The sequence below is a fragment of the Xiphophorus couchianus genome, chromosome 10 (assembly GCF_001444195.1).
Source record: "Xiphophorus couchianus chromosome 10, X_couchianus-1.0, whole genome shotgun sequence".
NCBI lineage: Eukaryota > Metazoa > Chordata > Actinopteri > Cyprinodontiformes > Poeciliidae > Xiphophorus > Xiphophorus couchianus.
The window spans coordinates 11,679,947-11,692,028 of record NC_040237.1 but is presented as its reverse complement, the minus strand read 5'-3'; the positions used below and the strand labels follow the sequence as shown (position 1 = coordinate 11,692,028).

Sequence of the window (12,082 nt, the reverse complement as noted above, 5' to 3'; positions counted from 1 at the left end):
GAGTCAGTTCATGAACACAAAAAAGAAGCAGAAAGTAAAATTTTTTGGGGGTTGATATTTGTCAGCTTTGTCCCTAAAAAAACAAATGATGGCAACATGGTGCCCATCCGGCAGCGAAGCGTTCGGTACCTTCTTCATAAACAAGCTGAACAGCGGCAAAGAGTCGTGTCCTGACATCTCTCCCACCAACTGAGAGAAGCGCTCCACCGTCATCGTCTCACGCAGACTCCAGAAGGACGAGCGATCCGTCGGGCAGTTAGAGGGCAAGGACAGCATCCTCCCAGGATCGGCAGACAGCAGAGTCATCAGGGGGCTTCCAGAGAGTCCGTCATCTGAGGTGATTCTCTCCTGAGCTTCCTCAAGATTCCTCTGCAGATCCTAAAGCAGGAAAGAAGAAAGGCTTTCCATCACTCATCGTCCAGAGTTTAAAACATGAAAACACTTTCAGACAGAAGTTTCCAGAGTTTTTGGTATTTTTTTAAGCACACCTTTACAAAATGAAAAAAACTTTTTATGAAAAATTTGAACATGGGAACAGCAAGAATCAGAGACATTATAGGAACAAATTTACAGATTGGTTCATGTGTGGATGAGACAATTTACAGAAAACTACAGCAAATAAAAAATTGGAAATGGAAACATTTTTATGTTTACTCTATAGGGCTGCAACGATTAAACAAAGTAATCGTGATTAATCAATTATTAAAATAATCATCAACTAATTTGGGAATTGATTATTTCATAAATGGAGTAAAAAGACAAATAAAATGCTAAAAGAGCAACACATCCAGAGCAGTAATTAAGCCAAAATTCCACAAAAAATTTCAACACTTTGGTTTTAAGATTAAAAAAACCTTCTTTGTCTGTAAATATGTTCTGTCCAAAACTCATCAAGTAGCCGAGTTTTAGCTTCATCTGGTTCAAATTCAGTAAAAATCTCATATTAAGCACCTTTTGCTTTGCAGTTATTAATTGGTTAATCTAAAACATAAAACATTAGCCACACATTGTACTGATGTTAGGTCAAGCCAAAAGGGCATTTCATATGTTAATGTTAGGAGAATTTTATTTCTCATAATAATAATGCATCATTTACTACCAATGTTCCCTAAATGAATGCTCCGTTATTGCATGCTAGGAAATACAATTACATTTTTTTATTTAAAAATATAATTGAATTATTGTTTATTTGTATTTTTTATGTATTTCTAGTATTGCAAAAAATAAGCTTAAGTGGTTAAATGTAAAATATGCAGAAAGTGCCATTATTTTATCTGATTAACTGATTAATGGTCAAAATAATCAGTAGAATAACTGATTTCTAAAATAATGGTTAGGTGCAGCCCTACTCCCCCATTTTTTCCCACTTATTCAGATCTGGAAAATATTTAAATCAAATTCTACATTTTCCAGACTGCATAACAACCTTTGGATTTCTAACTTGTCTATTGCTAAAACACCGTAAAGCTTTTTTACCTGAAGCACTGGGTTGATGGCAGAATCACAGACGAGTTCCTCCCAACGCCGCCGTTCCTGTCTGGAGGACAGATCCAGTCTCGCTCCCCTGGAAGCTTCATCAAATATCGGCACGTTTAAAGACACGTTTTGAGTTCACGACCTAAACGCCAATGAAAGGTCGTTGTAAAGATGGCTCTACCTTCAGGGAATCTCGTCAGGATGAGATGAACCATAACTGCTGTGTTGTCCCTGTTCTGGTCCAGAGTTTTTCCCAACACTTTCATGTCCCTTTCCAGGTGGTCCCACAGAAATTGGAAAACATCCAGCGGACGAGGATGGATCATGTCACTGACTCTCTGACATAATAGGACATAGGTTGTCCTGTCTTAATATGGAGGAATATTTTCAAAAAGTAATGAGAAATATGAGATCCAGTCTCACTCTTTGGTTCTTCATGGCTCCTTGAAGCATAGCGAGGTGCATCAGCAGCCGCAGGATGCCGGACTGAGCCGACGTCATCTGTCTTTCAGGGGCTTCGGACCTCCGATGAGCCTCACCAAGGACGTGTCCTGTCCTGGTCTGATCCCTGACATTTACGGCAAAAGAAATGGATTAAACAAAAACGTGCAAGTGAAGCCGCTCAGAAAGCTGAGTCAACAAAAGGTCTCACCTCTGCTGGATGTGCTGAGTAAAACCTTCCACTGGGACGTGTCTTTCTCCACCAATGGGAAGCCCACAGTCAGGACAGAATGATCTAACCACTGGCTTTCCACACTATGAGACAACACAGGATTAATGACAGTCTCACTGATGCTCATTTTAGGCTGTTAATAGTTTATGAGGGATTAAAACAAACAATGAATGCCTACCTCTCCCACAAAGCACACATGTCCATTTGCACAGGCTAAAAATAAAGGAAAACATCACATTTAAGAACTTCAATAGTGATGTAGTTGATATGCAGAGTATTATTCTATATATAGCTTTACCAATGTTCCTACTAATCTTGACAATCCCTCAACTCAGTAGTGACAACAGTATTTATAGCCCTCCAGCTTCTTCACATTTTGTCATGTCACAACCACAACATTCATTGTGTTTTGTTGGGATTTAGTGTTTTCCTTCAGCAGAGACAGAAAAGCTGCTCAGAGTGGATGCAACAATTCAGAAAAAAAGCTGCAGAAAACCTTGGAGAATGCTGAGTTTTTTATTTATTTCTACGTCTGCCTTTATTTAATCATTTGAACACAACACTCACTGACTCTTCCTTACTGTTAATATACGTTTCTTGTTTTCTCCCATGATTCCTCTTGTTTATGCAACAACTTTCAAGCTGTCAGGGTTTTTTCTCCCTTTTTACTGTAATCACTATTTTAATAATACTATATAATCTGAAAACTGATGTGAATTCATTTTTATTAACTTGATATGACATCATGATGTTTACACTTACTGTACATCTGGAGTTTCTTCTCTCTTAACCACAGTCTGGCGTCAGTTGTGTGATCATCTGGCATAGTCGGAAGGTACAGGTTCTGGATGAAAAACAAAAATGAAAACCAATAATAATGATGAAGGTAGTAAATAACAGAGGTTATTCTGGATTTTAAAAATATAAAAAGAGATTTTGGTCTTATAAAAGCATGTGTAGATATGCATATTTTGTGTCAAATAAAAATTTGTTCATCAGTAACTACGAAAAGTGACATGAATCTGCAAAATTGAGTTTCTTTTTATACAGATAAACAAGCTTCTCACTGGGACGTTCTCAGGCTGAAAGGCGATCAGATGAAGTGGAACCAGAAGGGGATTTCCACAGAGGAGCACAGAGTCCAGATGGACCAGCAGCTCCAGGAGAGTTTGTCTCAGACTCGACAGATTTGAGCTGATGTGAAAATTGGACCCTGTTTGGCCGATACGATTCATCAGAAGAGCCGAGCAGAACTCCCTCAGCTCATTCCGGTTGATGTTTCTGAGGAGAGCTTTCAGTCTTTCTATCTCCTGTAAGATCGTACAAAAAAAAGGCTGTTAGAAATATTTGAGAGCAGGCATTTCATTAACAATTTAAATAACTAAGAATTGGAAAGTCAACAGAACATTTTGAACATTCTCTTAAAACAAGCTAGACAAGCCAAATAGCTTTTCCTTTTAATCTTAATCCTTGAATAATTTCAGAATTTTTTAGCCTTTTAAACTTCTTATGCAAAGCGTCAAACAACATAGATGAACTTTAGACAGGGTGTACCTGTGTGGAAGGATGTAAGCTGGCATCAGGTGATCTGTACCTGCAGGTGACCCGTCTAAACAGAGCCAGAGCCACGAGGCTGACCTGAGATCCTCTCACCTTCTGCAGGCAGAAAGCAGAAGGAAAAAGATACTTTATTTATCCCAAAGAGGGAAATTCATATATGCAGCAGTAATGCAATAAATAGTCGTAAAACTAATATACACAAATACATGTACATTAATATGATTTTTAAACATAACTGCATACAGACTTCATATTTAACTTCAATGTGGCTTTAACATGGAATTGCACAAAAAATAAGTTAAAGTCACAACACACAAAAAAAAAACATTATCAATATCTGATGATTGCAGCCAACATGTAACCACTTTGTGCTGCTTATGCTGTCAAATGCATCTACTACTAACCCTCACTATCATCTGTTTCACTCACATCGGATGCCGTGGTAATCAGTTCAGTGACTTCTTTCCAAAAGTTAAAATGATTAAGATTTGCTGGCCTCTAGTGGCTATCAGGAGACATAAAGCTACATCAGTCAGCAGTTGCTTCAGCTCTGGAGTAGCTCTCACCTGCAGCTCGGTCACAAAGCTGTCGGACCGGTTCTCCAGGAGAACCTGACCCACAGCGTTTCTCAGATCTCTGTAAGACGTCCCACAGCAAAGGAAGTGGTCTACGTTTGTCGGAATCATTCTCTGAAATAGAAAAAACATTTGTGTTATTTAAATTAATTCCTTAGCAGCACAGTTACAACCTACAGCATCATTAGAAGTCATTATGAAACAGTCCACAAAAAATAAAAAATAAAGATGTATCAAAGTGTGGCACCTGGAGCTGCAGAAGAAGTGGAGGGAAGATCCACCTGCAGGCCGGGCTGTTCATCAGGGACACGATGAAGTCCATCCCTGAGCACCTGTCCAGGGCTCGCAGCAGGTAAACTCTGAGCCAATCATTGCTGCCGTACTCAAATAACCCTCTCACCTGACGCAAGTATTCTGTATCCATCGCTGGTCCACCTTTTTTATCAGAAAAAAACAAAACAAAAAGAAAACATGCATATTCGTCCCCACAGTTCTAGCATATTATATATGTGCAAATATGCAACAGTTTTAAAGTCACATCACCTTGAGCTATAGCTTTCTCGAGCAGCTTGGCAGCCGTGCTCAGGCAGATTTTCAGTCTGGCGATGTTAAGGAGAAACTCTGCTGGGTCCTCTTGTCTGTCGGGAATTTGCTTCCTCACAATCCTGCTCAGAAATCCGACTTCTGCTTGATGCTCTGCAGCAGGATCCACTTCTCTGGCTGCTGAGCACAGCAGGGAATCCTGAGAGGAAGGACAGAAGCAGTTCATATTTGTGACAGCAATCAAACTGTCATCAGTACAAAGTTTCAATTTGTTTGTGAACAAATATCAGCAGCACAATAACAAAGCCTGAAAGCTGGGGAACCTGGAAGCAGTTGGCAAACAGCAGGTAGAGTTCTGTGCGGTCCTCCTGGTCCCAAAGGTTGTTCTCCAGATTCCTCAGGTAGTTCTGGATGTGAATCTTCACCTGGTCAAAACTAAGATATGTACTTTGGTTAAACTTCCATTAAAATATGCTTTTATATGTTTGTTAAAAGCATCACTTTGTTATGAGTTTGGTTTGTGACAGATAATTGGGGAAAAAAAACCCTGATATTTCCACCTCCTCCCAGGGCTGAAATGCACCGCTTCGGCAGAAAAAAATCAGCAGAACCAGGAGGGGGGTCTTAGCGCTGCCAATTATGCTTGTGTACACGTTGTTCTGTGCTAAACTACAGTTTCTCCCCATCAACAAAGCCTGCCACAGCCGCTGAAGCTAGTTAGCATCACCATCAATGATGGCAGATAAACGGTTTTTCTGAAACGGTAAGTTGTTTCTCCACCATTAGCACACTGAGCAGCGCATACACAAATTGATTGATTGACAGCGCTAAGACACTCCTCCTCGCTCTGCCTGGACGTTTTTCTGCAGACTGCAATGGCAGCACAAGGAAGTAGTGGAGGAGCTTGATTTTTTTTGACAGATTATCTGTCTCATACAATGCTGTCATGAATTGGTGACAGTTTTAACAAATACATAAAAACAATTTTTTATGACAGCTACATACTGCAGCTTTAATGGGTTTGTGTTTTACTACAGCATGAGAAGTTGTTCACGCCTTCTCTCTCACCTGTACTGGAGCAGGAGCTTTGGCAGCACCGATCGGACCATTGGACTGTTATCCACACACTCCAGGAAGGGAGTGAGCTCTCTGGTGCGGTAAACGTCTCCTGCAACAACAGCAGAAATACACCTTGGTATTTGCAAATGACCTGGTGTGTGTTCACTGACACCGACTCGTTCAGTCACTGACCGTTAGCAGAGACGAGCAAAGAGAACAGCAGCTCCACCACGCCCTCTTTTGGCTTCTGCCCCTCTGACAAACAGAACCTGGACACGACCTCCAGGAAGAAGGAGTTACAACAGCGTCTGATGGTTGCCTGCTGTTCAAGTGCCACCCTGAATTACAATTAAGACAGAAAAAAGATAAATATAGACGATGGTTGGGAATTTCTGGGGTCGTTGTGGCTTTTCTTTACAAAGAAGCACCTAGTCTTGTACTGGTTGGCAACTAAAGTGAGCCAACGGCAAAAACTGGTGATAAATTTACACTCACTGATAGATGCAAAAAGCTTGCTAGCAAGGGAATATTAGCGGCTAGTTAGAGGTAGGCTAACTTTTGAGTTATGCAATGAAACATCTGAGGGTGACTCAAACTTTTTCCTGACAGAAAAGTCCCATGAAAAAAAAGATTAAATTGTCCTGCCAATACAATATTTAAGACAGGTGATTAAGGAATTAATCCCAATTCACATTTTTTATAAACGTAAGACATTTAAGGCCTTAATTACAGACACATAAATTTAAGACTTTAAAAGATGTGAGGAAACCCTGATAAAGGTTATGAGGTAGATAGTATTGGTTCAGGTTGGATCAGCACTTTTCAGAACAGTTATTCTGTAATTTATTTCCATCAGTAAAATTCTGGCAGAACAGGACACTTGAGGGATTTTGTATTACTCTTTTCAACTCACTTGACGCCGCGGGAAACAGTTGCCGTGAAGTTGTTTGGCAATTCTGTCCTGCATTTCGGGCAGTAACGTCGGTTCTGCTGAACGCTTTTCTGAAGACATGGCAGACAGATGACGTGCTGGCAGGGCAGGACGGACGGCTCACTGAACTCCAGCAGGCAAACTGGGCAGGAGATTCCAAACCTTCAACAAAAAAAGCCATTCATATCTTTACTGTCCATAGTAGTCTTATATCCAATAACAAGGTAAAATCTCCTAAATTAGAGATGATGACAAAACAAACAAAAGACAAAATCTGACCTGAGGTCCCTGCTGATGCACTCATCATGGAAGGAATTGAGTATCCGGATCAGCTGCTCCAGCGTGTTTACACTTCTAACATCAGGAGACTCCTGCATCAACTGTTGGGTAAAAAACAGACTTTGTAAACAAAATCATCTGATTTTATTTTATCTACTGAAACTTTGAAATGTCTCCATCAGGCAGCAAATGCATATGATTGTCAATATGACAGGAAACTCATTAGTTTAGACTATATCTCCTAACTCAGTTTAGGATTTAAACCAGTTTTAAAAACATCAGGACCAATAGAGATGCTAAACAACTCTCTGACGTACGTTCAGATGAAGGTTGCAATGTTTCAGAGACAGTTCTTTAAGCTTCAAGTCATCTTGTTTCATTTTAAAAGTGATCTGCTGGATAAAAGATGCAACAACAAGCATCCCATGCCACAATGACCTGAAATGAAAGAAGATCTTGGATTAAATAAATCAAACAAAAACAAACACCGTTCCTCAGATGAGAATTAAACTTTTTTCCAGACTCAAAACTCCAGTTCTTTGTCATTTTTTCCCATTCTATAGAATAAATATAAAAGTTTACTAAGATATTTAGAAGATGTTTCTACAGCGGTTGGACTACAAATATGAGACCGTGATAATGTCTGGTAATCAGAAAATGTTTTTAAATTACATTTTATTTTCGCATATTTATCCAGAAGAGGCATATATTATAAATAAAGTTTCCAGAATATGTCAGATGTTAAACAGTGGAGTCATAGACACACAGAATCAATTTTTTAAACTTTTTTAGACACCTGATGGAGGCCAGATGCTGAAAACAGGCAGCACTACAGAGAGCGCTGTATTTCTGGCTGAAGGCTCTGTCCAGACACGGCTGAAGTAACTCCACCCTGTCCACAAACGACCTGCATTCATCGAGGGACGTCAAAGTCAAAAGTTTGATCTGTTCAACACAGATCCCGAGGGCCAAAACATCCTCCACCTGCAGAATGAAAAACACATTACAATAACCCTCAGGTTATCAAACAAAGCTTCAACATTGTTCTTCAAGTCAGAGATAAAGAAGATCAGTGTCACCATTTCTTTCTGCTCGCTCTTCATCGATCCCCGCTGAAGAACATCTACAGCTAGCTGTGGCTGCAGGAGGAACATGTGGCTGAGCATGTCCAATCTTGCTGCAAAATGCTTTGCAGCTGCCATGATCCAAGCAGGAGAGAGATCCGGAGCAGCTCCCATGGACGTCTGAAGCTCAGTCAAACAGCCCTGCATAGCTCTGATAAACACCTGTGCACAATATGTATGATCAGTACAGTTATACATGTCCTTGTCAAAGCAAATATCCTTTTCAGACAAAGACTTTGTGTTGTTAAGCCACTTCACAGTGATCTATGACAGAAAGAAGGCTGCTAAACTTAATAGATGAGACACAAAAAATTTTATCACCTTAGTAAAAAAATTTAGAAACAAGTTGGATTTTATTTTCTCTTTCTAAATGACTTGACTCTCAGAGTCAATATAGTTGAGAGGTTGTTTCATTAATCCCTGACACAATTTCTCTTTAACTCAGCTTGCTTTGACAGCAGATAATCAAAAACCTGTAAAAAAAAAAAAGCTTCATACCAAGCTTGAAAATAAACCCCTGAAGAGCTAGTGATTTTCAGGGGTTACTTGGATGGAAAATAGAAAGTAGTTATATTGTGTGACAAAACTGTTTAAAACATGTTTAACTTAGCTGTGTTTCCACTGACCTTATAATTGCACAAACTGGAATTACGAAAATAAAGGCACTTCATGGGAAAATGCCAATTAAAAATTAAATTAACAATAAATAAAATAAAAATAAATTAAAATTGGCTGCATTAAAATTGGTGGATTTTGCAAAACACATTTTCCCATCACACGAGTCACGTGATGGGAAAAATTTTTTACTACTGGCGGAAAAGACAAAGAAGACGACAGGAAGTAGTAGGAGGATGGTGGGAGCATGGCATGTTTTGTAACGACTTATTGCATTAACAAACTTAGTCACATGTTATTTTAATTGTGTTTCTTTTTTTAATGGAAATACCGCAATTGTGAAATCATGCTTTTTCAACCTTAGTGGAACATCAATAAAGTTTTACGTACATTCGTAATGGAAATGCAGTTTGTGATTTTTCTTTTGGCTTAAATCAAGATACGACATCTCAATGAGTGAAAATCACTGAACCTTGAGTTCGTCCTTGGACTTTATCTTCAAAGAGAGCAGCAGGAAGTCCTGCAGGAACAGAAGACCATATTCCCATCGCTCCTCCTCAGAAAGCTGCTGGAGGTGACGGCCCGGTCCGCTGCTGGAGAAGCTGCTCACAAACTGGAGAATCCTCTCTGTGCTTCCTTCTTTAGATACTGTGGAGCACATACAAATCAGATCACAAAATATTTCTAAATATCTGATTAAGAGCTGGTTTCAAACCTGGCATGAACTCGGACTCCTCCCACAGGTTGTCGAGGTTCATTTTAATGATCCAGCTGAACGGAGCCGAGCACGACTGCTGCTCACTGTCCAACAGGAAATAGTGCTGCACCAGAACCTCCTGGTCTGAATCGCTGGGAAATGCAATCAAAGAAATGTTTTTTATTTTAACAATAAATTCCTCTAGTTAAATAAAGCAGGACGGTCACAGAAGACCAGAATGAGTAAGGACCTTAGTGTACCCTGTAAAAGGCAAATCATCCAGTTGATACCTTGGATTTGATGGAGGTGCCAGGTGTAAAACCTGCAAGTCTGCCAAGATGTCCATCCAGAGTTTCATGAGACCCGGACTGAGTCTGTCAGCAGAGAGCAGGTCCAGATTGGAGTACCGATCTATCACCTCCAAGATGCTGGCTAGCACCGGTGTCACGGTGGACTGAAGGCAGCGCCACAGGGTGTGCCTTCACACACACAGAAAATATGCAGGTCATTAAAGTAAATACTTAACATTACACTTAAAACCTCAAAGTTTTACCAACAATATTATCTCAGCATAAATAAAAGATGAAATGTACTTACCAGAAAAACCTTAAGAGGCTTTGAAATTTCTAGTCTCATTTTACTATAAAGAGTACATGTTTTGCGTAAAATGCTAATAAATTACTGACATTTCCACCAAATTCCTAATAAAAAACATTGCAAACTTGAGAACTTATTTGCATAAAATAAACAAAAAAACAAGGCCATCTTTAGTTTAAAGCAATAAAAAACTAATGTCTTTTCACTTAGGAGTTCAGAAATCAACATTTGGTGGATTATATGGTTTTGGGTAAAACTGATCACCTAATCAATGTCTTATTGAGTATAATGACGTGTCCTTGTGTTGGGATCCAACAGACTTCACAGAAAACCTTGTCAATCATGTAGAGATGCTAGTTTCAGCACAACATAACTGTAGTGCATCATTTCCTGCTCTTCAGGTTGGGCTTCAGGAGTGGAAATAATAGTTTTAATTCAATTCAATTCAATAATACTTTTTTAATCCCAAAGGGAAATTAAATGTTGTTGTAACTCTAATTATTCAAGATTCTTTAAAGTTATTGAAGAAGGTGATCGATGTGGGCAGGAAGGATATCCTGTAGCCGTCTGTATTTCAGCAAATTTGAAGAGGCCTCTGACTGAAGATACTCTGTTTTTGTATGTTAGTTTTATTAAGAGGATATTCAGGGTTGCCCTCTCTTTATTTTATGTGAAATACTTCCCTGCAACAATCTGCAAATGTTTTTCTTATTAGGCATTAGTATCTATCTGCTGGTTTCATTTTTAGTTTAACCGATTCACAGTTTTGAGCAAAGAAATATTAACACACAGAATCTTTCAAAATCAGAATTAAAGAACAAATACTAAAACCTGTAATTTGCAGCCATATTTCTAAGTAAAATTACAATTATGTTTAATTGAGCTCATTGTCTTTGTTTTTTTATTTTGTGATGCTTGCGACATCACCTCAGAGTTCCTCCTTCCTGCAGAGCCTGGCGTTTCTTTGCCTCTCTGCTGACCCACTCCTTAGGAGCGCCCATCACTTCTTCTCTCTGGGCCAGTGTCTCAGCCAGCCGACTCAGCAGGACCCTCTGGAAGCGAGCTTCAGGAAACACCAGAGTGGGATCAGACCCGACAAGTAAAAAAACCTCGGATCATTTTGTTTTGTTGGCCAGTCAGTGTGAGCAATAAATCCATCAGAAGTGTACCTGATGTGGGGTTTTGATCGGTTGACAGGTGCGCCAGCAGGATGTGCATACGCTGCAGACCTCTTGATGTCAGATTGTCAGGATCTCTCAGTAAACCCACAGCTTTTTGGATACAAGAACGGACTAAAGACGGGCTGTGAAGGTGTGCTCTCTCCACCTGCACAGAGAAGCAGATTTAAAATAATCATTAAAAAATACCAATTATGTTTTTACTTTAAACCACTTAGATAAAATCTTACTTTTCTGTCGTCTTCTGAGTCATTTATTAAACTCATTCCTTCACTGATGTTCTGATTTTCTGTTCAAAATTTTAAAAAAAGACTTTTATTTACATTGTATTTCAGTCTAAATGAAGTAATGTGCTAAAGTGGAAAAGTAATGATGCGTGGACTATGACACCTTTCAAAAATAAACATTTTAAAAATCTGTTTCATGTTCAGACTAGACAGAGAACATCTATCAGCATCAATATTAAAACCTCGTCAAAGATTCAAAATTTTAACTGGGAAATCCCTTACTTCACCGCACAATTCAATATCGATCACAAATTAATCTATTTCTCCACCATTGTCCCTGATTGATTTGTTATTTTGTGCATTTCTAGTGAATTCTGGCTGAAATTGGTGTCACTGGATTTTACTTAGGAGCATCGGGGTAAAGAAAAGTGAAAATGCTGAAGGAGTTTCAGTACTTTCAAGAGGCACTGCAAGTTTTTACGATTCTAAAAGCTGTGAATAGTTGTCCCTAAAATTTAATTTTCTATAAGATTTTTAGAATCTCAGTG

General features: G+C 39.2%; 1 protein-coding gene across 2 annotated transcripts in view; it reads right to left on the bottom strand.

Moving 5' to 3' along the window:
- rnf213b (ring finger protein 213b) overlaps positions 1 to 12,082 on the bottom strand; it is a 36,773-nt gene that overhangs the window by 5,990 nt on the left and 18,701 nt on the right. Inside the window, exons 30-55 of one of the 2 annotated variants that reach the window (XM_028029714.1) lie at positions 11,538 to 11,596; positions 11,299 to 11,455; positions 11,057 to 11,192; positions 9,823 to 10,011; positions 9,551 to 9,684; positions 9,308 to 9,483; positions 8,176 to 8,382; positions 7,893 to 8,080; positions 7,414 to 7,534; positions 7,097 to 7,197; positions 6,800 to 6,979; positions 6,079 to 6,224; positions 5,896 to 5,995; positions 5,151 to 5,262; positions 4,828 to 5,026; positions 4,532 to 4,719; positions 4,276 to 4,398; positions 3,704 to 3,805; positions 3,217 to 3,459; positions 2,912 to 2,993; positions 2,328 to 2,362; positions 2,129 to 2,232; positions 1,900 to 2,044; positions 1,658 to 1,814; positions 1,477 to 1,571; positions 130 to 378 (exon numbers count right to left, since the gene is read on the bottom strand). In XM_028029714.1, the coding sequence (XP_027885515.1) occupies positions 130 to 378; positions 1,477 to 1,571; positions 1,658 to 1,814; positions 1,900 to 2,044; positions 2,129 to 2,232; positions 2,328 to 2,362; positions 2,912 to 2,993; positions 3,217 to 3,459; positions 3,704 to 3,805; positions 4,276 to 4,398; positions 4,532 to 4,719; positions 4,828 to 5,026; positions 5,151 to 5,262; positions 5,896 to 5,995; positions 6,079 to 6,224; positions 6,800 to 6,979; positions 7,097 to 7,197; positions 7,414 to 7,534; positions 7,893 to 8,080; positions 8,176 to 8,382; positions 9,308 to 9,483; positions 9,551 to 9,684; positions 9,823 to 10,011; positions 11,057 to 11,192; positions 11,299 to 11,455; positions 11,538 to 11,596 (3,728 nt within the window). Of the gene's footprint in view, positions 1 to 129; positions 379 to 1,476; positions 1,572 to 1,657; positions 1,815 to 1,899; positions 2,045 to 2,128; positions 2,233 to 2,327; positions 2,363 to 2,911; positions 2,994 to 3,216; positions 3,460 to 3,703; positions 3,806 to 4,275; positions 4,399 to 4,531; positions 4,720 to 4,827; positions 5,027 to 5,150; positions 5,263 to 5,895; positions 5,996 to 6,078; positions 6,225 to 6,795; positions 6,980 to 7,096; positions 7,198 to 7,413; positions 7,535 to 7,892; positions 8,081 to 8,175; positions 8,383 to 9,307; positions 9,484 to 9,550; positions 9,685 to 9,822; positions 10,012 to 11,056; positions 11,193 to 11,298; positions 11,456 to 11,537; positions 11,597 to 12,082 lie in introns of those variants that run through there. The other variant, XM_028029715.1, reaches the window with a different exon arrangement.